Source organism: Rhinopithecus roxellana, chromosome 3 (genome assembly GCF_007565055.1).
Source record: "Rhinopithecus roxellana isolate Shanxi Qingling chromosome 3, ASM756505v1, whole genome shotgun sequence".
Taxonomy (NCBI): Eukaryota; Metazoa; Chordata; class Mammalia; order Primates; family Cercopithecidae; genus Rhinopithecus; species Rhinopithecus roxellana.
Genome location: NC_044551.1, coordinates 165,481,135 through 165,508,024, shown reverse-complemented (window position 1 = coordinate 165,508,024; position 26,890 = coordinate 165,481,135). Strand labels below are relative to the sequence as shown.

General features: G+C 51.6%; 1 protein-coding gene across 1 annotated transcript in view; it reads left to right on the top strand.

Annotated features, from left to right (window-relative positions):
* Positions 1-21,650, top strand: part of ADAMTS2 (ADAM metallopeptidase with thrombospondin type 1 motif 2) — a 233,303-nt gene extending 211,653 nt beyond the window's left edge. Inside the window, 7 exon segments of the mRNA XM_030927877.1 lie at positions 1,608-1,774; positions 3,887-4,046; positions 5,862-5,994; positions 6,810-7,017; positions 9,341-9,470; positions 10,385-10,474; positions 18,194-21,650. Of these exon segments, the coding sequence (XP_030783737.1) occupies positions 1,608-1,774; positions 3,887-4,046; positions 5,862-5,994; positions 6,810-7,017; positions 9,341-9,470; positions 10,385-10,474; positions 18,194-18,651 (1,346 nt within the window). The 3' untranslated portion in view covers positions 18,652-21,650.
* The last annotated feature ends 5,240 nt before the right edge of the window (positions 21,651-26,890 follow it).

The following is a 26,890-nucleotide window of genomic DNA, read 5'->3' as shown; positions in this document are numbered from 1 at the left end:
GTATCTCCCGAAAATATGGATGTTCTCACACCTTTGGGTGTCCCTTTCCACGAAGCAGCACTGCCTGGGAGACTGCGCCCTCCCAGGCCACGCAGGAGGCTCTCAGGGCCTGTCCGCCCTTCCCCTGAAGGTGCCTGGGCCCTGCCTTCCGGGGACTCGTGGGCCAAGGTCAGAAGTGATACCAGGGACTGCTGGGGCCCCTGGGTAAGTCCCTTCCCCAGTCTGAGCCCCACATTCATCCCTGTCCCCAGGAGGCTGGACAGGGTCGGGGCTCCCACGCTGCCTGACAAACACACCACACCTTTTTGTTTTATTTTATTTTGTTTTTATTTAGAGACAGGGTCTCACTCTCTTTTGATACTCATTTTTCTTTCTTACTTCTTTTGTTTTTGTTTTTGTTTTTGTTTTTGAGACGGAGTCCTGCTCTGTCGCACAGGCTGGAGTGTAGTGGCCGGATCTCGGCTCACTGCAAGCTCCGCCTCCCGGGTTCACGCCATTCTCCTGCCTCAGCCTTCCGAGTAGCTGGGACTACAGGCGCCCGCCACCATGCCCGGCTAATTTTTTGTATTTTTACTAGAGACGGGGTTTCACTGTGTTAGCAAGGATGGTCTCGATCTCCTGACCTCATGATCCACCTGCCTCGGCCTCCCAAAGTGCTGGGATTACAGGCGTGAGCCACCGCGCCCAGCCTCTTACTCATCTTAAGAGGAAACTTTAGATTGCTACCCTAAATTCAAAAACCTGTACCACTTGCCTGAAGCAGAAAGTGAACAGAAAAGTCAGTTTCTGAACAAAAAGACATTTCTGTCCCAACATTGCTTCCTGCCACCGCCTCTGGGGCTGAGGCCACTCTCTGTGGAAGGAGAAGTCAGGGACCTGTGGCACCAAGCAGAGGCTTTGTGAGTTGACAGAATTACAGGGGACGTGACAGGGAATGATTCTCTGACTAGTGCCCTGTTTGCAGCCCTACTCACATCACCCAGCTGCCCCGCAGTAGCCACCCCCCACACTGCAGAAAGCATGGGGCTTCCTGGCTAGCCAGGTCCTCTGCTCCTAGATGACTTGAGTGTCACCCAATTGGGCCAGGCCTCTTCTGGAGCTGTGGGGAGCTGCTGGGGCCTCGGCTGGGCCATGGTCACTGATGGGGGTTCTGCTGCTTCAGCCAGACATCTGCTCACCCCATGGCAGGAAGCCCCTACCCCAGCAGGGTCCAGTGCTCGCCTGTCCAGCAGATGCCCTGCACCGGGTAGAGACCCCTCCCAGCCATCCTGCCCAGGGTGGCCTCTAAGTGCCCACTGAGTGCTCCCAATAGGCTGTCGGTAGGTGGCCTTGGCAGCTACTGAGTGGCTTCCAAGGGGAGCCGGCACCTCCAGGGCTGGTGGGGGCAGAGGCTGTGAGTCGAGGGCAATCTGGTCCCAAGGGAGCAGTGATGGACAAGCAGGGATCCCAGAGCCCTTTGGGCTGTCATGGCACAGAGGAAACTGGCGGGGGGCAGCCAGAGAGATGAGGGGTCCAGCTGCCCACCACTCCCCAACCAGCCCAAACCAGTGGGCCTGGGGCCTGCCCTTGGGTGACCACAACAGGGGACTTGGTCTTGCCATTCTCAGCCGTCAAGAACCTGGAGACAGGCAAGTTCATCTTAAATGAAGAGAATGACGTGGATGCCAGTTCCCAAACCTTCATTGCCATGGGCGTGGAGTGGGAGTACAGGGACGAGGACGGCCGGGAGACGCTGCAGACCATGGGCCCCCTCCACGGTACCATCACTGTTCTGGTGAGTCCGGGCAGGGCTGGGCCCAGGCAGGGGTGCGGGTGGCCACTGGGGGAGGGATGGGGGTGCCTGGGACACTGAGCCTCCTGACCCTTCAGGTCACACTCTGCATGGCCCCTTTGGCCTGCCCTTGGCTCCAAGGGCCTTCGACTTCATCAGAGCCAGGAAGGGACGTGCGTCCACGAGTCGGGGCTCTGGACCCCACATGGCCCCAGGTGACTTTGGGCACACTCTGCCTTTGAGGGTTTCGGTTTCACCATCTGAATGACATTCACAGCTGCCATCAGCATGCTCGTTCGAGTATGCTGTTACGTTGGAAGCCGGTAACACTCCGGGAGGTGACAGTCAGGGTCCGGGAAGCTAGATGCCCAGCCCCAGGCTGCGCTGGAGTGCGTCTCTGAGCAGGACGGGACCCCAGGGCTCCTGGTTATAGGAAAGTACCAAGGGGGCTGGATTTTCAAATCCCTTTTTTTTTTTAACATGGTTTCGACAAGGTCAGATCACTTTTTAAAATTTAATTTTAATTTCATAAGGACATATTTTATTTGTCAAAAAAGGTACACATCGGCTGGGCGCGGTGGCTCATGCCTGTCATCTCAGCACTTTGGGAGGCTGAGGCAGGCGGATCACGAGGTCAGGAGATCAAGACCATCCTGGCTAACATGGTGTAACCCTGTCTCTACTAAAAATACAAAAAATTATCCGGGCATGGTGGCGGGCGCCTGTAGTCCCAGCTACTCGGGAGGCTGAGGCAGGAGAATGGCGTGAACCCGGGAGGCGGAGCTTGCAGTGAGCCAAGATCGCGGCACCGCACTCCAGCCTGGGCGACAGAGCGAGACTCTGTCTCAAAAAAAAAACAAAAGATACACATCACAAATAAGGCTCTCATGCTCTGGAGCCCCTCCCCTGAAGTGGGCATTGGGGTTAATCTGCCAGTCCCCAGCGCTCCACACGTGGGTGCACCTGTAAGCAGGTGCAGCAGTGAGCCAAGTGTGCCCCATGTACCCCATGCCACCCTGCCCGCCTCACCTGCAGTGACTTCTTGCCCCCTGGAAGTGCCTTTGGTGACCTGCCTGCATCAGTGTGTGAGCAGTTGGTCCTTGGTACTCGCGGTTTCTGTATTTGCAAATTCACCTGCTCATTAACATTGATTTGTGAGCCCCAAATGGACATGCACAGAGTGGTGAAGTGTGAGTTCCCTGACACACGTGTTCCCAGTGGAGGTGGGAGCAACTCGGCACGCTGTCTGCTTGTTTCTGCTCTCATCCCACAAAGGGATTCTTTCTGCAGCGTGTTGAGTGTCACATATGTCACGTTTTGTGCTACTTTGGGGGTGATTTCACTGTTTAAAATCACCCCGAGCCTATTGCTGAAGCGCTGTCCAGTGTTCCTAGGCCCAGGAAGTAGTGTTGTCTTAAGAAGAAAATACATGTGTTGAATAAGCTTCGTTCAGGCATGGGCTGCAGTGCTATTGACTGTGAGTTCAGTGTTAATGAATCACAGTCAATATCAAATAAAGTGTCTTTAAACAGACTCACAAATAGGCCAGGTGCAGTGGCTCATGCCTATAATCCCAGGACTTTGGGAGGCCAAGCCAGGTGTATCACCTGAGGTCAGGAGTTCAAGACCAGCCTGGCCAACATGGTGAAACCCCATCTCTACTAAAAATACAAAAACTAGCCAGATGTGGTGGTGGGCACCTGTAGTCCCAGCTACTTGGGAGGCTGAGGCAGGAGAAGGGCTTGAACCCAGGAGGCGGAGGTTGCAGTGAGCCGAGATTGTGCCACTGCACTCCAGCCTGGGTGACAGAGCGAGACTCCATCTCAAAAACAAAAACAAACAGAAAAATAAACAGACTCACACATAAAACCAGGTTATATATTGATCAGTTAACAAAAACATGTTGAGACAGAGGCTCACAGGAACCTCTCCCTGTGCTCCCTGGGATAAAGGTTCTGTGTTCATGAATGCGGTGTTAGGGGCGACTTCATGGATGGTAGCTGCCATGATTGGTGAGACTCCTCTGGAGTTGGCCTCGGCTGCCGTTCCTAAGCTGGCTGGGGAGGAAGCGTGGAAGGCAGGCCAGGCACATCAAGGCCTCTTGGGCTGGCACAGGTCATCCCGGCGGGAGACACCCGGGTCTCACTGACATACAAATACATGATCCATGAGGACTCACTCAATGTCGACGACAACAATGTCCTGGAAGATGACTCTGTGGTCTACGAGTGGGCCCTGAAGAAGTGGTCTCCGTGCTCCAAGCCCTGTGGCGGAGGTGAGGGGGTCTCGGAGTTGGGGACCTGGGTGACATGAGGGTGGCCATGAGAAGGTAGGGAGCCTCCCTGGGGTGGGGCCTAGTGTGAGCAGGGACCGAGGAGCCACGGCAGGGACCTTTGCCTGGGTGGGTGAGGGCTTCGTGGCACTGGAGGGGCCAGCGGGTGGGCAGGAAGGGTGGGTGCTGGGGCATTGGGTCAAAGGTGGCCAAAGGGCATGTGGGGCATGGACCATGTATGTATCTGTGGGCCTGCTTCGGTGTGGGGGTGACAGGCTGGCCTGGCGGGAGGTTGATGTGTGGGCGGCTCAGAAGGATCACGCCATGGCATTGGCAGGATCGCACAGGCAAGACTCTGGCAGTGCAGATGACACCCCCAGAGGCTTCTCCCTCTGTTCACTGGTAAAAGCCTCCCAGATGTTTCTGGGGCAGGGCTGAGCACAGAGGGGTCCTACCCACCTTGGACCCCAGACGTAGGACACAGAGGTGGACAGGAAGCACTGATCTGTCCTGCGTGCTCACTGCTCCTGGGGGCTGGGCAATGCCAGGCAAGTGGCCATAACAGGCCTCCCTTGATGCCATGCTGAGCCCACACCTAGAGGACAAGGAGCTCACCAAGAGGTGGGGTCATTCCCTGGCCCAGGCAGATGGAAGGGTCCTCTTCCGGGGCCCCTGTGCACCCCTGGCCCTACACCAGGCCTGGATTTCATCAGCACATCCACTCCTGGTGATTCCCGCGAATCTCCTGGGCCTGTCTGCTCTTCCCGTCTTCCTGGCCATTCCCCTGGTCCTGGCACCTTCCTCTGGACTGGCCCTTGTGTGTCCACTCTCACTCTAAAGTGACCTTTTGAGGGGACACATCAGACAGTGTCTCTTCCTGGTGTCACAGTCTTCAGCAGCTTTCTCTATTCTCAGGATAAAAAACAAAATTCTCCTCATGGCCTTCAGGGTTGGGGCAACTTATTGGCCTCCCCCAGTATATTTCCACCCTGTGCCTCACCCCAAGGTCCTGGCGACGCTGGCCCTGAGGGCTTTTCCTGGACACACCGTGTCCCCCCTTGGGTCCTCTGCGCAGGCTTCTCCTCGCCTGAGCCCCTCCACTGCCTTTCCACCACGTCAGCCTCCCAGCCCCTGCTTCCTGATGCCTCCAGGCACCCAGAGGAGGTCGGGCTTTATCCCCGTGCTTTCTTTGGTCTTACCCAGCAGGCCAGGGTTTCATAGTCTGGGCATCACTGACATTTTGGGCTCTGTCACTCTCCGCCATGGGGGCTGTCCTGTGTACTGCACACAGGGTGCCGAGCAGCATCCCTGGCCTTTGCCCACCAGATGCCAGTAGCACCCCTTCCCCCAGCTGTGACAACCAAAAATGTCCCAGACATGGCCAAATGTCCCCTGCTGGAGAAAATCACCCAGGTTGAGCACAGCTGCTCCGGGCCTGTGGGAGGAAGCATGCGGGCTGCGGGCCCAGTGCTTACCTGGTCCTGGCTTGCACCAGGCCTGCTGGGCATGTGAGGTCAAGGTAGAAGCGGTGCCCTAGCAGTAGAGAGGAAATAGGGCCTCCACTCTGACCCAGGAGCCCAGTGAGGGAGAAGCAGCCTAGGGGAGAAAGTGGCCTCTCTCCTGCCCTCCCGCCCCTCCGCCTGGAGCACACCAAGCCTCCCCCAGCCAGCCACAGGCTCGATGCCCTGCCCACCCTTATTGTCATCACAAGGGTGTGCAGGAGAATGAGGCCAGCACTGCTGGTGAAGCCCACCCCTCCTTGCCCCCATGGGTGGAGCGTGCCGCCCCACCAAGCCCCTTCGAGCTCTCTGTCTTCAGGGTCCCAGTTCACCAAGTATGGCTGCCGCCGGAGACTGGACCACAAGATGGTGCACCGCGGCTTCTGTGCCGCCCTCTCGAAGCCCAAAGCCATCCGCCGAGCGTGCAACCCGCAGGAGTGCTCCCAGCCAGTGTGAGTGCCCCCAGCTCGGGCTCCCACTAGAGGCGAGAGGCCAGGGGCCACCAGGGGTCCCATGCTTGGAGGTGTGGGGCCTGGGCCTGGCTCCTCCAAGGCATTTGATGAAGTCTGTCTCGCCACATTTCATGGAATCTAAGATGCTGCAGGGCAGAAGGTGCACCCCAGCTTCAGATCCGCCAGACTGAACAGTTATGTGCATCTTAGAGGTGACAAGAAACAGTGATGCCCAGATGGGGAAATGGAGGTTCAGAGGCCCGGGGCTTGCCTCCTGGCCCTGTGGTAGATGTTTCTTAAATAGTGGCTTTGATGCTCAGGCCCTGGGGCTGGGCCCAGCTGCATTTCTGAGCCCAGGGACCTCAGTGGGGAAGATGGTTGGTAAATGGGCAGGTGGAGGCCACATAGGACAGGGTGCTGAGGGAATCCACAGTGCTCTTGAACTCTGCCCAGAAGGATTTATGACGTCAGCAGAAGGTGAGGCCAGGTAGCAGGGCCCAGACCCTAAGGAGGCTGGGAAACCTCTTGAGGCCAGGGACCTCCACAGCCACCAGCTCCACCAGAGTGTCCCAGTGGTGAAATGCATGGGACTCATCATCAGTAGGACCTACGGCAGCTGAGCCTCAGTTTCCCCTCTGTGCAACCCTGGATGGCCAGCATCTTAGTAAGAATAAGAGAAGGTGCACCAGGGAGAGGAGCAGGCTACCCTCTGTTCTCGCTGTCTACCTGGGCTGCAGGGAGCAGCGGTGGAGCTCAGCCAGGTGGGTTCTGCAGGTGCTGCAGAGGCCTGACCGTGCACCGCTCTGCCCTGGCAGGTGGGTCACAGGCGAGTGGGAGCCATGCAGCCACAGCTGTGGGCGGACAGGCATGCAGGTACGCTCCGTGCGCTGCATTCAGCCCCTACACAACAACACCACCCGCTCCGTACACACCAAGCACTGCAACGACGCCCGGCCCGAGAGCCGCCGGGCCTGCAACCGCGAGCTCTGCCCTGGTCGTTGGCGAGCCGGGCCCTGGTCCCAGGTGAGCAATTCCCCAATCCCGTGTCCTCAGCTCCCAAACTGAGCTTGGGTGGGACTGAGGTGACCAGAGCATTCCCCTTTGGCATGTGGGTCTGGATGTAGCTCCTGTCCTGAGTCATATCCCGTGGGTTTCACGGCCCCAGTGGGTGCCACGTGGTCAGTGCTGTGCTAAGAAACCAGTGGAATGTGTGTCTTCACTGCACAGGCAGAGGCTTCTGTATGATACGGCATCTGGAATCCCAGGAAACTGAGGGTAGCCTGGGCTCCAAGGCCCAGTGGGATGTTCAGGGCTCCAGGATCCTAGGGGAGGCCTGGGTCTCATGCAGAGGTGGGAGGGGTATCTAGGAGGCCAGCCAAATTTGCAGGAGGGGAGATCAGCAGGGCGTGCTTAGGCTTGTGCTGGGAGGAAGAATGAGGATGGACTGAAGGGCTACAGGGGTGGTCCTAGAGGCAGGGCCTGAGAGCCAGCCGAGGCCAGACCAGAGCTGACGTGAGGTCTGACAGCCCAGTCACATGTAGGGCCCACGCTGGCAGAGCTGGAGGAGCATGTGTCAGGGGCTCCCCAAGACCACCCTCAGGCTCAGTAATCCACTAGGAGGACTCACAGACTCAGAAGCGGGACTCGCGGACTCAGAAGCAAGACTTGCAGACTCGGCCGGGCACGGTGGCTCAAGCCTGTAATCCCAGCACTTTGGGAGGCGGAGACGGGTGGATCACGAGGTCAGGAGATAGAGACCATCCTGGCTAACATGGTGAAACCCCGTCTCTACTAAAAATACAAAAAAAAAAAAAAAAAAAAAAAAAAACTAGCCGGGCGAGGTGGCAGGCGCCTGTAGTCCCAGCTACTCGGGAGGCTGAGGCAGGAGAATGGCGTAAACCCGGGAGGCGGAGCTTGCAGTGAGCTGAGATCCGGCCACTACACTCCAGCCTGTGCGACAGAGCAAGACTCCGTCTCAAAAAAAAAAAAAAAAAAAAAAGACTCGCAGACTCGCAGTTGCAGGGGCTTACAGTGAAAGGATACAGAGTAGAATCGGGAAAAAGAAGTCACAGGTGAGGAGGTTGGGAGGAATCTAGGCGCAAGCTCCCAGTGTCCCCTCCCAGTAGGGTCACAGAAATGCCCTGAATTCTCCCTGCACCCATGTGTGGCAATGCACGTGAAATGCTGCCAACCAGGGAAGCCCACCAGAGCCTGGGCGCCCAGGGTTTTCACTGGGGTCAGTTACATAGATGTGACCTCAGACTTTAGAGGAAAAGCAGGTGTTCCCCATCCATTATCGTTGGTGTCAACTACCCAGACCAACTGGTACTGCGTGACTCAAGACCTCAAGCATGCAAAAGCACTCTTAATAGGTGGAACCTTCCATGAGCTTGGTTCCCAGGAGCTGCACAAGGACTGGGCACAATGCCTGCAATCCCAGCACTTTGGGAGGCGAGGCGGGTGGATCACTTGGGTTCAGGTGTTAGAGACCAGCCTGGGCAGCATGGCAAAATACTGTCTTTACAAAAAATTTAAAAAAATTAGCCAGGTGTGGTGGTGCATGCCTGTACTCCCTGCTCCTCAGGAGGCTAAGGTGGGAGGATTGCTTGAGCCTGGGAGGTGGAGGTTGCAGTGAGCTGATATCGTGCCACTGTACTCCAGCCTGGGCCACATAGTGAGATCCTGTCTCAAAACCAATAACAAAAGGAAAAAAAAAAAAAAAAACAGGCCTTTGTTGGGAATGTGCAGGCTTTAAGCAATACAGGTCTGCTGAGTCGGCCTTTTCCTGCACATGTGGTGAGGACTGGAGAATTTTCCTTGGGCAGGGCTGGGCATGACTGCTCCTTCTGGCACCTCCCTGGTCAGTGTGGTGGAGCAGCGGGGGTGCTGGGGGCTGGAGGAGCCAGTGAGGGCACCAGTGGTAGAGCCTTGTGTCCAGGACTGTGGGGTGCTTACTGGCACCTCCTAGGCTGAGTCAGAGCTTTCGCAGTGCCCCACCCCAACCCCTGCCCAGGGCACAGCAGGTTTTCCTGGGCCTTGGACCTCCTCCAGCTAGAGAAGGGAGGCTGTCATTGAGAGCCAAGTAGTGCCAGGCCTATGCCAGTCTGTGTATGGGCACTGACAACAGCTCAGACAGACAGGCATGTGGGTCCCTTCTTTAGACCCCAGGAGATTGGAACAGCCCCCAAGGGTGGGGCAAGGCAGCCTCTAACCCCACTCTCCCCACTGTCCCACGCATCCTCCTGAGTGCATGGGTCATGTGCCTGGGGACCGTGCGCTCCTCCAGCTCTGCCAGTGTGGGCCCTGCATGGGAGGTGAACCCTGCCTGGCGACTCTCCCCCTGCAGTGCTCGGTGACCTGTGGCAATGGCACTCAGGAGCGGCCAGTGCTCTGCCGCACTGCAGACGACAGCTTCGGCATCTGCCAAGAGGAGCGGCCTGAGACGGCGAGGATCTGCAGGCTTGGCCCCTGTCCCCGTAAGCCCTCTGCAGCCCCTGCCCCTGCTCCCAGCATGCAGCAGTCCAGGGCGGGGTTGTCGGACTTGGTTCAGGCAAATCTGGCTCTTGCCAAAGAGTAGCTGGACACAGCATCTGTGAGCATGGAGAAGCAGAGCGCTGAGGCCAGGTCTGGGACCTTTGCCTGTCAGGAACTGGAGGGAGCTGTGTGGAGCTGACTCGCCCCTGCCTGCTTTCAGGGCACTGCAGACTCGCGGTGACAGCAGGACTTGGTCAGCTGGGCTGGTGCCCATGGTGTAGGGGGTGCCCATGGTGTAGGGGGGTGCCTGTGTAAGTAGAGGGTGTGCTCTGTGCCCTTCGAGGAGAACCAGAATACCCACTGCTCACAGATGCCTGGCCAAATGCTGTACATGTGCCACGTCTAAGGTCTCCACACAGCTCAAAACTAGACCCTGCCTGCCACAGTTCCCTTCTATAGTGGAGGGAGCTCTGGGGGGTCTAGGCACCTGCACCCAGCTGGGGAGAGTGGATCCGGGATCTCTCATTCCCATGGCACTGCTCTGTCCAAGTTTTCTGGAAGCTCAGAGCTGGAGTCAGCAGGTGGAACCTGGGGAGGAGGCAGGGTGCAGGGGCAGAGAAGCCGGCCCAGAAAAGGAGGTGGCAGGGCCTGCATGCCAGGGCAGCGGGAGAGACGGGATAGCTGAGACCCAGCTGAGACCCAGGATGCTGTCAGGAGGGGCAGGAAGTGGGCATGGACTTGGCAGTGAGGACCGTTTCTCTGGGGGCGGGGGCAGGTGGGGGGTGATGGAGAGGCTGGGATGGGAGGGCCTTGAATGACGCCTCCCCAGGACCCCCGGAGACCCGGAGCCTCTCTGCCTGGAGTGGGGGCCCCAGCCTGGTGCCCCGCAGCCGCAGCCCCTCTCTCCTCCCTCTAGGAAACATCTCAGATCCCTCCAAGAAGAGCTACGTAGTTCAGTGGCTGTCCCGCCCGGACCCCGACTCGCCCATCCAGAAGATCTCGTCAAGTAACCGACCCGTTTATAACTCTGCCTCTGCCCTCCAGTGCATGCCCTGCGCCCTGTGGAGCTTGCCTTGGGCCCCCCTCCTCTCTGTCTATGGAAAGCTCCCCTGACTCTCCGGGCGCGCTCTGGGGTGACCGTTTTCTCCCGGGCCTCTGAGCTCGGCGTCTGCTCCGGGCCACACTGCCTGCTGGCGGGGCCACCCTCGCCGAGGCGTGGCAGGGGCTCGGGCCTCTGCTGGGGCCGGAACCTGGTTGGTGATGGCTTGTAAAGGGGCAAAGATCTGTCGTGGTTGCAGGAAGGGCCGGTGGCCAAAGGGCGACCGTCCGGGCCGAACCCGCCCCCCCCGCCCACCCTTGAGGCGCGGCCTGGGGGGTTTCGGGGGCGCGGTCTTGCGTCGTCGTGCGGGGACCCCGCCCCGAGTTTCCGGCACTGCCAGGGGCTTCCCGGCTGCCACCGCTGTCGCTGCTGCTGCTGACCCTTTGCTGAGCGTGTCTTCTGACTCGTGCAACTATGGCCTGCTTCCACCCGGCCTTTGCGCAACTCACAGCCCCGCCGGCCCTGCCCTGCGGGGGTCCGGTCACGGGGGCGGCAGAGGGGCGCGTCCCTCCGGGCCGGGGCGTGGGGACACTCCCCACCTCCACTGTCCGCCCGTTAGCCCCGATGGCCTTTTCTCATCGCGCGCACAGGACCCCCTCCGTAGGGCTGGAAGAGAATGTCTGGTGCGGGCCTGCCTCGCCTACCAGTGTGAACAACTACAGAATTACCTCAATTTTTATTGCTTTTTTGCTTAGAAAAACTATGTAGAAAATGCCTTAAAGTTGAAAGGTAACAGGATTGGCTGCTAGCTCCAACTTCAGAGGGGGAAGTGGGCCAGGTAGAAGGCAGGGAAGGTGTAGGGGAGCTGGTGTGTTCATCCACCTTTGCCAAGGTTAACGTTTGCAAGTGCAGACGGCTTCTCTCCCTGGGCTGAGCGGTGCGCACGGTCCATCTCTGCGGACCGGAGTCCGCCCTGATGCCCCCTGGCCAGTCGGCGCTGACTGTTGCATGGAGCCCCCGAGGGTGCTCCACAGCGCGGCCTTACACCCAGGGGGCGACTCCCTGGGCCCTGAGCCGCGATCCATGTAGCACTCCGCCCCGCCTCTCCACCCCAGCCCCCGCCTCTGTTCACACCGCACCCCTGCCGGGCGGCCGGCCCCTACCCCTGCGGCTCTGACTACTGTTCTGTAAATAACTGGTGTGCACCTGCGTACTAATCTCACGACTGTTAACTTCCAACTTTGACGTGGCCATGCGAGCGACACGCGCGACTGGGGAAGGTGCAATACTGTCCTGGGCATATGCACTTTGGTTTATCAGGGATATTTTATTAGTGTTTTGTATGTATTTAATGACGTATTCTATAGGTTCCATTGTCGTTGCTTTTCTGGTTTTTTTTTTTTTTTTTTTATGAGACGTTAGCGTGTGCCAAAGTGACTGTGAAAATGACCTTTTATTCTTACTAATGATGGAAAGACCTCCTGTCATGCATCCCACAAATAAACTCAATAAAAGTTCCAGTAAAACTGGGTGCGTGGGTTTGGCAAGCTGATGGCTCCTTCTCTTTTTCACCGCCCAGACACTGAGGAGTTGTGGGCCCTCACTCAGTAGCATTAATCACCCCGGTTTCGACTTTACTGCCCCACACTCCCCACTGCCCAACATAGATATTTAGGGCCCCTGCCCCTGAAAGGTGTATCTCCCCTCCCCAGGCATTTTCCAAAATCTGATAGCAAACCATGCAGACACTCCACCGTGATTCCGGGTTTTGAATCATGTCAAGGTTCTCACCTCGCAAGAATATCTAGGTTCTATATGGAGGTCTCCTCGTCAGGTAAAGGGACCGAGATGGGTTTCTCCTCATCTTGGGAGCAGAGCCTGTGGAGTGGGAATGTGGGGTCAGACATTGCTGGTCCAGGTCACCTGCCGTGAGCCACCAGCAGGTCACTACCCCGGCTCCAGGCACAGTTCAGCCGTGGGCTACTTGTTCAGGAAGGGAGAGGTGCCCATCTCTCTCAGGTGGGGGCTGGGCCAGGGTCGGGAGAGGTGACAGGGCAGGGGCGGCTCTCTGGGCAACCGGCCTACCCGTGTCTTCTCAGGTCTTCCCAGGCAGCCACAGGGCCTGTGTCTCTCACATTGCTGACAATGGCCAGAAAGAGGGTCTGGGTTCAACAGGGACCTCCTGACCTGGGGCCCGGGCTGTGTCCTGCCTGTGGGAGTCTCACTCCTCCCTTTTCTGTAACACTGAGGAGTCCCACCAGGAAGGGGGAAGAAAGCGTGGGAGACCATGAGAAAGAACAGTGGGGAGCAGCCTAGCATCATGGGGACAGGCCTTGGGTGTAGGGCCAGGCCCAGGGGCTAGCCTGGGGAGAGAGTAACCATGGTAGCAATGGCTGAGTTCAGCCTGCCCAGAGCTCAGATCACTGATCATCAAAAGGAATCGAAGCTTAAGGGAGACAAAGAGCATCAGGGAAAATTGGGTCCGACAGTGCTTCCCTCCACTCAGTCTCTCTTTCCAGAGATGAGTCAGGAGCAATTCCCGCTAAGAGGCTCCCAGGCCCGAGCTGGAGACACCGCCTACAGCCAGGTGCTGAGGAGGGCGCATCTGGAGGAGGGTGCCTCTTACTTTTTTAACCAGCTGCATGACCTTTTGAATGTTGGCATGGGTGCCTGAGCCCACCACTCCTTTACTGAGAAATGAGAATGAGGTATTCTCCATCTATTCATTCCATTTCCAAAGCATGGGAAATGGAAGGTGATTTGGTGGTGCATAAACATAGCCCGGGCTGCACTGCACTGAGCAGGTCCCTTCCTAGTTCCCTTTCTACTTTACAATGACCTCAGGAAGAAGCCTCACTTGCTACCAGCTTTAGCCTCTCTCACATTTGCTCATTTCCCTTCAGCTCAGAGCTTGGCAGGCAGGAGTCTCTCTCTAGAATTTGATGAGTTAAAGTTTGACTTTGAAATTGACTTAAAAGGACTTAAAACTTTTTTTTTTTTTTTGTATTCCTATTTAGGGTTATCTTTGTTCACTGCAGTAGTTTTCCATGAGTGGTGGTAGTATAAGGTCTTCTCCTAAAACAAATTTTAAGTTTAAAAATGAGTTAATTTAAAGGCTATGACTAAGCAAATAATAATACAGGTGCTGTTCAGGTGTATGCCAAGATCGTGGCAGTAGCCCACAGTGACTTAAGTTTATGAAAACTGTGTTTACTCTCAATGGTTGACTGTCACTCACTGGAAGACAATAGGTCTCGCTACTTAATTGCTGCTGGAAACGGCTGAAGACCACGTATCATAAAGCCACAGTGATCATCTTGGCAGAGAGGCATCGCCAGTCATTGCCTCAGGCGCATCACTGTTCTCTGTGGTCTGTGATAATACTTAAAAATGCACAAACCCTGGGGTATCTTTAAGATCAGTGGGTCATGATGGCTTTGAAATTTTTCTAGGCTATTTTGAAATTTTTGTGGGATATTCGCATAGTCAAGCTCTTGGCCAGGATTTTATTTCAATTTTGTATTTATTCATTGACGTATTATTTTTAAAAACTAAGAGCAATGCCACCCACTGTTGGGAGAAAATCAGACATAGACGGTCCAGTATGTAGGCCGGGCACAGGTGGCTCACGCCTGTAATCCCAGCACTTTGGGAGGCCGAGGCGGGCAGATCACAAGGTCAGGAGATCGAGACCATCCTGGCTAACACAGTGAAACCCCATCTCTACCAAAAATACAAAACCATTAGCCGGGCGAGGTGGCGGGCGCCTGTAGTCCCAGCTACTCGGGAGGCTGAGGCAGGAGACTGGCGTGAACCCGGGAGGTGGAGCTTGCAGTGAGCCGAGATCGCGCCAGTGCACTCCAGCCTGGACGACAGAGCGAGACTCTGTCTCAAAAAGATAAAAATAAAAATAATAAAAAATTTAAAAGTCCAGTATGTAGACTAGGTGGAAGGGGGACCCCACCTGGGGCTGCTGCCCCTCACATTACGGACATTTACAGAGCACTTTCTTGTACCTGGCTCTGACCTAGGCATGCACTTGACCCAGGATCTGTCAGTCTTTTCTGTGAAGGGCCAGGTAGTAAATATTTTGGGCATTGGATCCCATATGGTCTCTGTCACGGGACTCAGCTCTGCCTTTAGAGTGGGAAAGCAGCTACAAATAAGGAATGCATGGGCTGGGCACAGTGGCTCACACCTGTGATCCCAGCACTTTGGGAGGCCTTGGCGGATCACAAGGTCAGGAGTTCGAGACCAGCCTGGCCAACATAGTGAAACCCCGTCTCTACTAAAAATATGAAAATTAGCCAAGCATGGTGGCACGCACCTGTAGCCCCAGCTACTCAGGAGGCTCTTGAACCCAAGAGGCGGAGGTTGCAGTGAGCCAAGATCACGCCACTGCACTCCAGCCTCAGCGACAGAGCAAGACTTCATCTCAAAAAAAAGAGAAATGCATGGGCATGGCCCTGATCCAATAAAACTTTATTTACAAAACCAGGTGGAGGGAGGGACTTGGCACACTAGCCGTAGGTGGCCCACCACTGTACCAGGTTGATGTGATTCCTGCTTTTCAGGGATCCCAGCCTGGTGGGGGAGACAGTGAGGGAGTGGAGATGTGGATAAATGTGTAATACCAGCCTTACTTGTGTGAAGGAAAAAGCACGGGCAACAGGAGAGGGGACAGTGTGTGGCCGGGGTGTCCCTCCCAGCACCATCAGGCCCAGGCTCCCTCCTTTGTCAAAGCCTGTGAGGTAGGGGGTGGGGAGGCTGCCATCAGCTCTTATCCAGAACCCCTGGTGTTTCCCTGAGGGTGGGGCTCAGTGGTTTCATACCTTCAGCCTCCCAGGCTGCTGGAGAGGATGGGGTGGGGCAGGGATGGGAGCCCTGTGTCTCCTCCACCCACCGTCAAACAGCACCATCATCAGTAGTCTGAGTCTGTTTCATATATTGGGCATCTGTGTAAGAGTTTTGTCTGAGAAAAGCCTTCTGCCAGTTGCAAAATCCTGACAGCCACATCTCAGGATCTTCCGATTTGACTTCTGGCATCTCCCCTGGGCACCAGGCCCTCCCCCTTCCTCCTTGGCATTGTGAGCATTGTTCTTGGGCTCAGTGTCAGGGAGATCCCCGCTTCTCCTGATGGCTGATGGGTTTTAACTCCCTTTTCATGGTGGACCCTGCAGCCAGTCATGTGTTCTCCTTATTTTGGCTGCTTAGAAGCTCAGGGCCAAAGTTGGGCGCCCTCTGATGCATAGGCCTGTCTGCGTTCTTCTTGCCTAGAGCTTTGCTATTTTCATGTTCAAAATTTACCTGTTTTGAACTTCCTCAGTTATTCACATTGATCTTTTTCATATCTTATCTTTTTTATGCCTTTATGCATTATTTGGTTCACTGTTCTAGGCTCTGGGGCTCTGCCCTTCGGAGCTTTCAGGATAATGAAAAAGTCTGGCACTAGTCACTTATCTAAAAATTAGATGTGAGCAATCTTGCATCTGGAAAGGCACAGCCGCTGAGACCGTGTGCTGCAGAGACCTGCTCAAGGAGGTCAGGCAATGCCTGCCTGAGGAAGATGTGTTCCCACTGCCCCTGAAGGAGGAAGGGTGGTAGCTGGAGGCAGGACAGAGGCATTGCATGTGCAAAGACCCTGTGGCCAGAAGGAAGTCCATGCAGAACAAGGAGTCTAAGGCCAGAGGGAGGCTGGAGAGGGGAAGGGGACAGGTTAGGGGCTTCAAGTGAGGGCAGGGGTTGGGGGGAGTGTGCCGTGGTCACATCTCCAGTGAGAAAACAGCATTCTGCCTGAAGCAGGATAGCTAGATGACATGGGTAAAGAATGGACACAGACCCCTCCCATAGTGCAGCCAAGAGGTAGCTCAGCCAGGGTGGAGGTGGGAGAGGGGGCGGAACAAGGGCATATCTGAGAGTGTCTAGGACAGGGCACCCGGGTATTTGGCTTGTGTGCCTGAAACACCATGCACCAAGAGGGGGATGGAGGGTGCAGCAGAAGCCCTAAGCTCACGCTGCAGGGGTTGGGCCTCAGAGGCTTTTGGGACCCACAGGCGCTTGGTGGATTTGGCTTGTAGCAAGTGTGAAGCTTCAGGGGTTTGGGGCTGGTGGTCTGTCACCAGCTTCTAAGCGAAAATTACAGGTTGGAGCAGTGGCCATTAAGAAGCAGGAGAACATCAGAACCACTGGCCCTCGATGGGAGGAGGGGGTCTTGTCTGTTATTGTGGGGAGTTTCAACGGGTTGGACAGCTTCAGGTGTAGATGGTGCCATATGTTGGTGTATGGGATAACTGTAAGATGTGGCTCCCATCCAGTGCCTGACCCTTTCTCCCTCCCTTGCTTCCTTTTGTCCCTCCCTCCCTTTCCTTTTTTCCTTCCTTTCCTTCCTTCAGTTACTCCTTCCTTTCACCCACTCCCTCCTTCCTTCCTTTCAATAGTAGATGAGTTCAACTAAGGAGAGTGAGGGAAAAGGAGGGTACATCAGGGGTTAGTGTGGGAAAGGTCTGAAGTCGTCACTGTGGAGAGTAGAGAGCTGTTGAGCAGAGACCATAACAGGCGGTGTTGGGCTCATGGAGGTCAGTGATTAGGAATTTATAGTGGATCGAGTATCTCCTGTAACATGAACTTACTCTTTCTTCGAGTGAATTTTTAAAAATCATCTTAATTTTTGTGTTGTGGAATGAGGGGGTGGGGAGAGGGAAGGGGCGAAAACTTGGGAAGAAGACAGAGGGTAAAGAGAGAGTGAGCAAAAGAAGAGGTGAATGAACATAGCTGCAGACAGAGGTCGAGATGGGCCAGAGAGAAGACGGCTGGGTAGAAAGTGAGAGATAATGGTGGCTTCTGTGGAGAGTCGGGGCTCTCCATGCAAGCTGGACCACAGATGACCAATTTCTTGGGTGGAAAGGAAAGAGAAGGATGTGCAGGGTGGAAGGATTAATCTATGTGAGGGCAGCATATTTCTTTGGGAAATGGCTGGATGCGCAAGGTGGCGGTGCCGTAGGGGGATGGAGCAGAGGCTGGGCGTGAGGCTGTCGGGTAAGTTGAAGCAAGTGTGAGAGAACCCATGCAGGTTTGGGTGATTTTTAACTTTCCCTTAGGCTTTGTTCAGTTAAAAGATCATCTGGGGCATTTGGGTCAGAATGGGAGCAACATAAGGGAGTTGTGGAGCATGGCAGGGCCACAGCGGCACTGGGATTTGCTGTATTGGGTCTTAGGAATTGACTCTTCTCGGTTTAATTTTGTTATAGTTACTACTTATAGATTATTGTAGAGTCAAGCCTTGCCACAGAATTTCATTGGGGTTACCACTGGGATGTCAAATGTGAAGATGTGATGATGTCCTATTCCTTAAAATGAGTTTGGAATCACTCTGTAAGAACAAACAGGCCTCATTTCTTTCTCAAACTTTAAGAGATACTGAAACATCCAGGTTCAGCTGGTGCCTGCTTGGAAGAGGGAAGTCTTGCTCACAGCTTGTGTCAGCACTTCAGGGCAGAGGTCCCTGGACGCTGCCTGCTCTGGGAATGCTCTGACACTGAACCCACACAGACTTTCTGCCTGGGCTCACTTGCCTCTGTGCTGTCTCTGGGCTCTTCCATATGCCTCCTCCAGCAAGCTGCACCCTGTGGGGGAACAAAGTCCCCCTTATCTTGTCCTTTGGTTATCTGTCCCACTTTTCTCTTTCAGAGGGCCACTGCCAAGGCGACAAGTCAATATTCTGTAGGATGGAAGTCTTGTCTCGCTACTGCTCCATCCCAGGTTACAACAAGCTGTGCTGCAAGTCCTGTGACCTGCACAACAACCTCACCAGCGTGGAGGGCAGGACACAGCCACCGCCTGGGAAGCACAACGACATTGATGTGTTCATGCCCACCCTCCCAGTGCCCACTGTAGTCACGGAGGTGCAGCCATCACCAAGCACCCCCCTGGATGTCCCTCTCAATGCCTCCAGCACCAATGCCACAGAGGATCACCCAGAAACCAATGCTGTAGATGAACCCTACAAAATCCATGGCCTAGAAGATGAAGTCCAGCCACCCAACCTAATCCCTCGACGACCGAGCCCATATGAAAAGACCAGAAACCAAAGAATCCAAGAGCTCATTGACGAGATGCGGAAGAAAGAGATGCTCGGAAAGTTCTAATAAAATGGAAAGATAGCATCACTAGCATTTTTTTCTTGCTTATAGAGATATTCCATGGGATAGCACATCCTGTGTCATGGAGATGAAGTCAAAATTCCTGATTCCAAAAGGTTTTGAGAAAACAAAGAGGGGGAATGATGTAAGGAAGATAGGCGTGAGCATGTGGTAACTAGGTTATAGCACACGTGCTTCCCAGCCCAGGAGCGACCAAATCCTGCAGTGGTGTCGGGTGTGGAGTGGAGAGGAATACAGAGGCTCTACAGCCTCTGTCAGTGAGGGCAGGGCAAGAGGGATCACTCTGAGAGAAACAAAATAGGCCCCAAGTTGCTAAGCAGTGATTGGGAATCTTTCCTTGATGATGATGCATGACATTCCCTAGTGATCCCCAGACACAGCCTGTGGGACTCTTAGGAGAAATGGTGATTTACTACATAACTGACCAGTTGCCAAGACGAGTACAATGAAGTGGAGGTGATGAACTCAAATGGTCTTCCAGGGCCAGGCAGGTGACCAGGGTGAGTGTAGTGGCCCGCTGGGGACCATGGCCACCCTGACAGCCACACCCACCTGGAGCTGATGGTTGGCTCTGGCCGTTGCTGCCACTGTGAAATCTGTATCTCTGTTCATCTCTGCTCCACTCTCCCTGGCTTTGCCAGACAGTGTCCTTTGTCGGAAGAAGTCTAGATTTTCACATGAAAAAACTCAATCTTTAAAGGTCAACTCAGAATATTTTAAGGAGGCCTCCGCTTGGCCTGCTGCAGTCTTGCTAATTAAGAACTAAAGGCCATCTGACCTATTTGGTGTTCATGTTGTACTGCGTCTGAATGTCTCCACCGAGTCTGAGCTGTGCAGCTGTCCTCTTCACCTACGAAAGTAATGAGAATCCTATAACGGGACATAAGGATAGGTCTAAACAGGGTCCATGCCAAGAAAACAGTGGGGTGTCCTCCCAGGCCTCTCCCCTGTCCACTAGTCCTGGCCTTGCTGGCTGCCTTCCAGGCTCTGGGGGAAGAGCTCCTGCATTCTTCCCTGGCCACCTTGGCTTCAGGGCTCCCCAGAGAGCCTCTTCCCTCCCCAAGTACCTGAGAAGGATGAGGGAGGCACGTGCTCTGCTGGGAAGGTTCAGTGAGCAGTTCAAGGGCCTAGAATCTCCCTGTGGCCAAGCCTAAGGATTCGGGATCCTGGGCTTTGTGGGCTTTGCTTGCTTGCTGGGAATGGGCTTTCCTTGTCCAGCCCTGCCCCACTCTCGCCTCTGTCTCTTAGAAGCTCCAGAACCCAGCAGTGACCTGCAAAATGTGGCCTCTGATGGGGGCATAGGGTGGGAGATGGGGAGAGCCTACATTATCTTTTGCTCCTTGAAAACTTTAATAGCTCCTATTTTCCAGAGCATGGTGCTTTGTGAGCAAGACGCAAGTAAGAGAGAAATAGGAGGAAGGGAGTGGGGGCGGATGGGAGAAGAGTGGCTCGTTTTTACCTCTCACCGCATTGGTATTTTATGAAAGTGAAGCTTAAACTTTCCAGGATTACAAGACCCAGGGGCACATTAGCTCCTTAGCTGGGCTTAGCCTGACACATAATTCTTAAGTTTTTCCTTTTTAAGAAACTTCTAGAGGCTGTGTACTCTCACCAATCCTCATTCTTCGAGAATTTGTTCTTGTTTATTTCCCCATTATATGGATGAGGCTCAGGCTACTTTCTACTGAGTTTTGAGGTGCTAAATATGTTTGTCTGAGGCTGCACATGTGTGGGTGGGTCTGTGTGTATGATCCAAGGGACAAAATGACGATGTAGGAACCAGCAAGGACAGTATCTGGGCTGATGCTTGTCTCCACCTCAATGGCTAGCCTCCTGCCCTCCGTCACTGCATCCCACACATGCTGCGCACTGTCCCTGTGTCTCCTGGAGAACCAAACTGGAGAAAACCTTTCTGAGTATCTCGCATAGTACCCCTTCCTTAAGAAGATGTGGTTTAGAGCATGTGTGCAATCCTGCCTCCGTAATTAGGAAATGGAGCCTGAGGCTTTCCATTGTTGGTTGAACCCAGGACAGTTGGTGCTATTCACAGGCTGAAGAACTGGGAGGTTCTTACTTGGGTCTGTCCTAGGATATGGAGGAAATTCAGGACTAACACTAGGCAGACAGTGTGACTCGGTTTACCCAGCCTAAGGGCCTCTGGATGGGAACACTCCCTTCCCAGATCTCAGCAGAGCAGGGCTTCCTGGCTTGAGGCTGGAAGCCTTTGGGAAGAGGCCCAGCTGGGGCATTCCCTGGGCATCTGTCTTCTGCTGAAGGGAGCAAGGTGCCCTATGGGACTGACGGCCATGACCCTATATGCCATCCTCAATCCTTGAGCCATGTATCAAAAGAGTCCTCTAGAGCCGGATGGTCCTCAGAAGTCTCTCTGTCCAAGGAATGGCAACGTTGACCGGGCTTTGAGAAACGGTGCAAATCTCCTCTGAGCTGGGGACCACTTGGAGAACCGGCTTAGTGACAGTCTTGATCTTTGCAAGCCAGCTTCTGCATCTGAGAGGCTCCTGACACCCAGAGGAGGCAGACAGATGTCTTCCAGCTGAGCTTCTAACCACATGATGAGACTCAGACCTTCCACTGCACTAGAAAATCTGCAACAGTGTCCCTGACACACTTCTCATTAGTGGGCAGACTCGTGTTAGGTTTGTGGGACCCAGTTCTCTGATTTACTCCTTTTGGAAAACCCATGGAATTTCATGTATAAGCCTTTCGTTTGTATTTTAAGGTTTTTCTGTTTGTTTTGAGTATATAAATGGTGCTCAATAGCAACATCTTAGCAGATGAAGCATTACGATCCTCCTCCCTCCTGTATGACAGGTAGCCGCCATACTGAATCAAGGTGCTGAACTCAAATCACAAAATTCTGGCTTACCGATACAGCAATCAATACATTCTCGTTCTGTAATGTAAAATCTGACTCTTACTTTTATAACTTATTAAAGTTAAAATGTCTGTGTTTTTGCAAATCATGCCTGCGTTTGTTGTTGTCTTGATTACACTTGTGCCCGTGCCTGGCTGGAACGTGGGTGGAATGGAAGGATGTGCTGCCTTCACCAGGCCAAGAGGTCAGGGTGCTGGGGGGTGCTGAGCCATGGCTGCTGAAGGGAGAACCATGTAAAGGGCAGAAGGCACCCTGAAGAAAGGTTCCCTCTCCTAGCTCCCCATGGATCAGCTCTCCATGTCACATGACTGAGCCAAGGGCCCCAACCAAACCTTTAGTTCAGGGAAGAGATGAGGAGTCTCCAGACATCTCCCTGATGACAATCCCTTCTCTCCTATGATTAGGGTTTCCAGAAAAAATACTAGATGCACAGTTGAATTTGAATTTCAGAGAAACAACACACACACTATTTTTTAGCATGAAAATGGGACATATTTATACTAAGAAATTATTTTTTGTTTCTCTGAAATGCAAATTTGACCGAGAATCCTGTGTTGTTATTTGTTAAATTTGGTCACCCAACTTATACTTCGTGTTCCACTTCTAAAGAAAACTCCCTTATCTCTGGCCTTTGTTGCTATCAGCAGGTAGAGGGAGAAGCAGGGGTAGGAGGGCAGAGGAGATTTCTTCTGTCCCAATTTTTGTAAGTATTCCCATGCATTCCAAAAGAACAGGGAATTGGCGGTTGTTGGGGATATTATCTATACATGCCCATGATGTCAAATTTGTTGATTTGTTATTGAAATATTTTGTATCTTGATTTTGTTGTCTCCTTGTTATATTAGTTTGATAGAAAGTTAGGGTTTTTTTGTTTGTTTGTTTTGTTGTTGTTGTTGTTGTTTGTTTCTCTGGAGGGAGTTTCGCTCTTGTTGCCCAGGCTGGAGTACAATGGCACCATCTTGGCTCACTGCAGCCTCCACCTCCTGAGTTCAAGCAATTCTCCTGCCTCAGCCTCCTGAGTAGCTTGGATTACAGGCACGTGCCACCACGCTCAGCTAATTTTTGTATTTTTAGTACAGATGGGGTTTTGCCACATTGGCCAGGCTGGTCTTGAACTCCTGACCTCAGGTGATCAGCCCACCTTGGCCTCCCAAACGGCTGGGATTACAGGCATGAGCCACCACGCCCAGCCAGAAGGTTGTTTCAGTAGATTCCACTGATCATGGATTTTACTATTTCTCCCATTTCAATTGCAGTTTTGTCCATTTTTACCCTTCTTTTATATTTATTTATTTATTTTTGAGACCGAGTCTGGCTCTGTTGCCCAGGCTAGAGTGCCTGGCATGGTCTCAGCTCACTGCAACCTCTGCCTCCCGGGTCAAAGGATTCTCGTGCCTCAGCCTCCAGTGTAGCTGGGATTACAGGCGCCCACCACGATGCCTAGCTAATTTTTGTATTTTTAGTAGAGACAGGGTTTCGCCATGTTGGCCAGGCTGATCTTGAACTCCTGACCTCAGGTGATCCACCTGCTTTGACATCCCAAAGCGCTGGGATTACAGGTGGGAGCCACAGCACCCGGCCCCTTTTTCCCCTTGTGTTAAAGAACAAGCTTTTTACTATTTGAAACCACATTTAGAACATACACATTTCTAATTGTTATCTTCTTGGTGACATCATCCTTTTATCTTAATGAATTGACTGATTTTATTCCCAGAAATAACTTGTCTTGAAAATTTCCCCCAATGTTAGTCCAGTATAGCTAAATCAGCTTTCTTTTAGTGAGAGGTTGCATGATATAACTTCTCCTTGACTTGCAAATTTTCTGTATCCTATGTGCTCTATTTGAGCTTTGTAGACATATCAGTTTTAATATAGCCCAACATTTTAATCCTTTAATTGGACCATTTAGTTCATTATCTCTAATGCCATCCCTGCGGCCAGCACCCTCTGGCTGCCCTCTGTGCTCTCCATTCCTCCTGACTGTTCTGTGTTGTTTCTCCGCTTCTTTCTCTCCTTCCTTTGGATTGGCTGCTGTTTTCCCCATTCCATTTTAACCTTCTGTTAGTTTTGAAGCCACGTACTGTTTTTATTTCATTGTGGATGAATAAAGAATAATTTATAGAAAAAAGAAATAAAAAAGCAAATATACATAAAATGCATACCCGATTTTTAAAAATAGTTTTGAGACATCTAATAAACTGCATATATTTGGGTATATACATTGACAAATTTTGAAACATGTATATAAGTGGGAAACCATCATCACAATCAAGACAAGGAACCGACCAGGCATGGTGGCTCACGCCTGTAATCCCAGCACTTTGGGAGGCCGAGGCGGATGGATCACTGGAGGCCAGGAGTTCGAGACCAGCTTGCCCAACATGGTGAAACCCCATCTCTACTAAAAATACAAAAATTAGCCAGGTGTGGTGACGGATGCCTGTAATCCCAGCTGCTCGGGAGGCTGAGGCAGGGAGAACTGCTTGAATCCAGGAGGTGGAAGTTGCAGCAGTGAGCTTAGATCGCACCACTGCTCTCCAGCCTGGATGACAGAGCAAGATTCTGTCTCAAAAAAAAAAAAAAGAGAGAGAGAACCTATCCATCGCCCCCCAAATTTCTTTCTGCTCCTTTGTAATCTTCTCCCCTTCACTCCTATCCCCAGGCAGCCACAGGTCTCTCGTTTGAGTTTCATAAAATGAAACTAACTCGTTTGAGTTTCATAAAATGAAATTAAACAGTATCTACTCTCTGCTTTCAATCAGCGTAATGTTTTAGATTCATATGTGTTATTGAGTACATCAATAGTTCATTCCCTTTTATTACTGAGGAGTAGTCCATTGTACAGATATATTTAATTTGTTTATTTACCAGTTGATGGACACGTCTTTTCATGCCCTTATTTGTCATGTATATGTGCATATATGGTGAGGCATCTGTGAAACCTTGCCAAATTTATATTAGGTTTTTAAAATTTTCTTACTTAGTTTGGAGAGTTCTGTATATATTATGAGTAATTTACCAAAAATATGCCATGCAAATGTTTTCTCCCAGTTCGTGGCTTGTATTTTTATTCTTTTTTTATTCTCTTAACAGTGTCTTCCGAAGAGCAGAAGTTTTTAATTTTACTAGAGTTCAGTTTATCAATTTGTTCTATTATAGACTGTGTGTTTCATATTGTATCCAAGAAATCTTCACCCAACCTAAGGTCACAAAGATTTTCTTCTATGTTTTGTTCTGGAAGTTTTATATTCCTAGGTTTTACATTTCTGTCTGTATTTTGAGTTAATTTTTGTATCTAAAGTGAAGTTTGGATACACATTGATCTGTTTGCATCTGGATGTCCAAACGTAGTAGAGCTCTGTGTTGATAAAACTACCCTTTTGCCAAGAAATTGCTGAAGTCTGTGAAGATTTCCTTGTTTTTCTAAAAGCATAATCGTTTTAGCTCTTATGTTTAGGCCGACGGTCCATTTTGATTTAATTTTTATGTATGTTGTGACATGAAGGTCTAAATTCATCTTTATCCAATTGTCATTTTGTTGCATAATTTCTTGAAAACAAACGTCATTTGTTGAAAAGGCTCTTTTCCCTATAAAATTTCCTTGGTATGTTGATAAAAATCAAGTGATCACAAATGAAGAACTATTTTTAAATCAGTTCTGTTCCATTGATCTACATCTTTCCTTGCATTCATGTCACAACTATCTTGATTACTGTAACTTTTAGTAAACTTTGAAATCAGGGAGTATGAAGTCCTTTAACTTCGTTATTTTTCAAAATTGTTTGGCCTCTTTGGGGTCTTTTGCACTTCCATATAAGTATTTAAGTCATCTTGTCAATTCTGGGCCTACTAGAATGTGAGAAAAGTCACATTGAATTTATTAGATCAATCAGGGAACAACTGATACATAACAATATTGTGTCTTCCAGTCTATGAACATGAAATGTCTTTTGATTTATTTAGATTTTCTTTAATATCTCTCAGGCAGTGTTTTGTAGTTTTCAACATACACGTCTTACACATTTTTGTTAAGTTTACTCCTAAGCATTTTATTCTCTTTGATGGACTAGTTTTATTAATTTCATTTTCATATTGGTCATTGCTAGTATCGCGAAGTACAGTTGCTTTTTGTGTCTTAATCCTAGGTCCTCAAATGTACTCAACGTGTTTATTAGTTCTAGTAGCTGGGTTTTGGTTTTTTTTTATGGATTCCTCAGTATTTTCTTTTCTTTTCCTTTTGAGACAGGGTCTTGCTCTGTTGCCTAGGCTGAAATGCAGTGGCATGATTACAGCTTACTGCAGCCTCGACCTCCTGGACACAAGCAGTCCTCCCTCCCCAGCCTCCCAAGTAGCTGGGACTACAGGTGCATGCCACCATGCCTGGCTATTTTGGTTCTGTTTTGTTTTTGTAGACACAGGGTTTTGTATGTTGCCCAGGTTTGTCTCAAACTCCTGGACTCAAGCAATCCATCTACCTTGGCCTCCCAAAGTGCTGGTACCACTGGCATGAACCACGTGCCCGTTCTGGTATTTTCTTCATATTTGTGAATAAATACAGTTTTATTTATCTTTTTTCGATCTGGACTGCCTTCTTTTTTATTATTGGACTGGCTAGAACTTCCCTACAGTGCTGACTAGAAATGGCAAGAGCACACATGCTTGCCTTATTCCTCATTTTATGGGAAAAGCATCCAGTATTTCACCATTAAGTATGATGTTAGCTGTAAGCTTCTTATAGATACACTTCATTAGATTGAGGAAGGTGCCTCCTATTCCTAATTTATTGAGAGTTTTTTTTTTTTTATCATGAATGGGTATTGGATTTTATCAAATATCTTTTTTTGTATCTACTGAGGTAATCACATAAATTTTGTCCTTTATCCTATTAATATTGTCTATTATATTAATTGATTTTCAGATGTTAAATCAACCTTGCATTCCACAGATACATCCCAGTTGGTCATGGTATATAATTCTCTTTCTCTGTTCCTAAAGTTGTTTTGCTAATATTTTGTTAAGGGCATTTGTACCTATATTCTATAGTTTTCTCATGATGTCTTTGGCTTTGGTTTCAGGGTAATACTGGCCTCATAGAATAAATTGGGAAGTGGTCCTTCCTATTACTTCTACTGGAGGAGTTTGTGAAGAAATGATATTACTTCTGTCGTAAATGTTTGATAGACCACCAGTGAACACCTCTGACCCAAGCTTTTCTTTGTGGCCAGATTTTATATTATGAATTCAATTTTTTTTTTTTTTTTTTGCTTATTATAAGTCTATTAAGATTTTATATTTCTTCTTCTTGAATTACTTTTGGTAGTTTGTGTC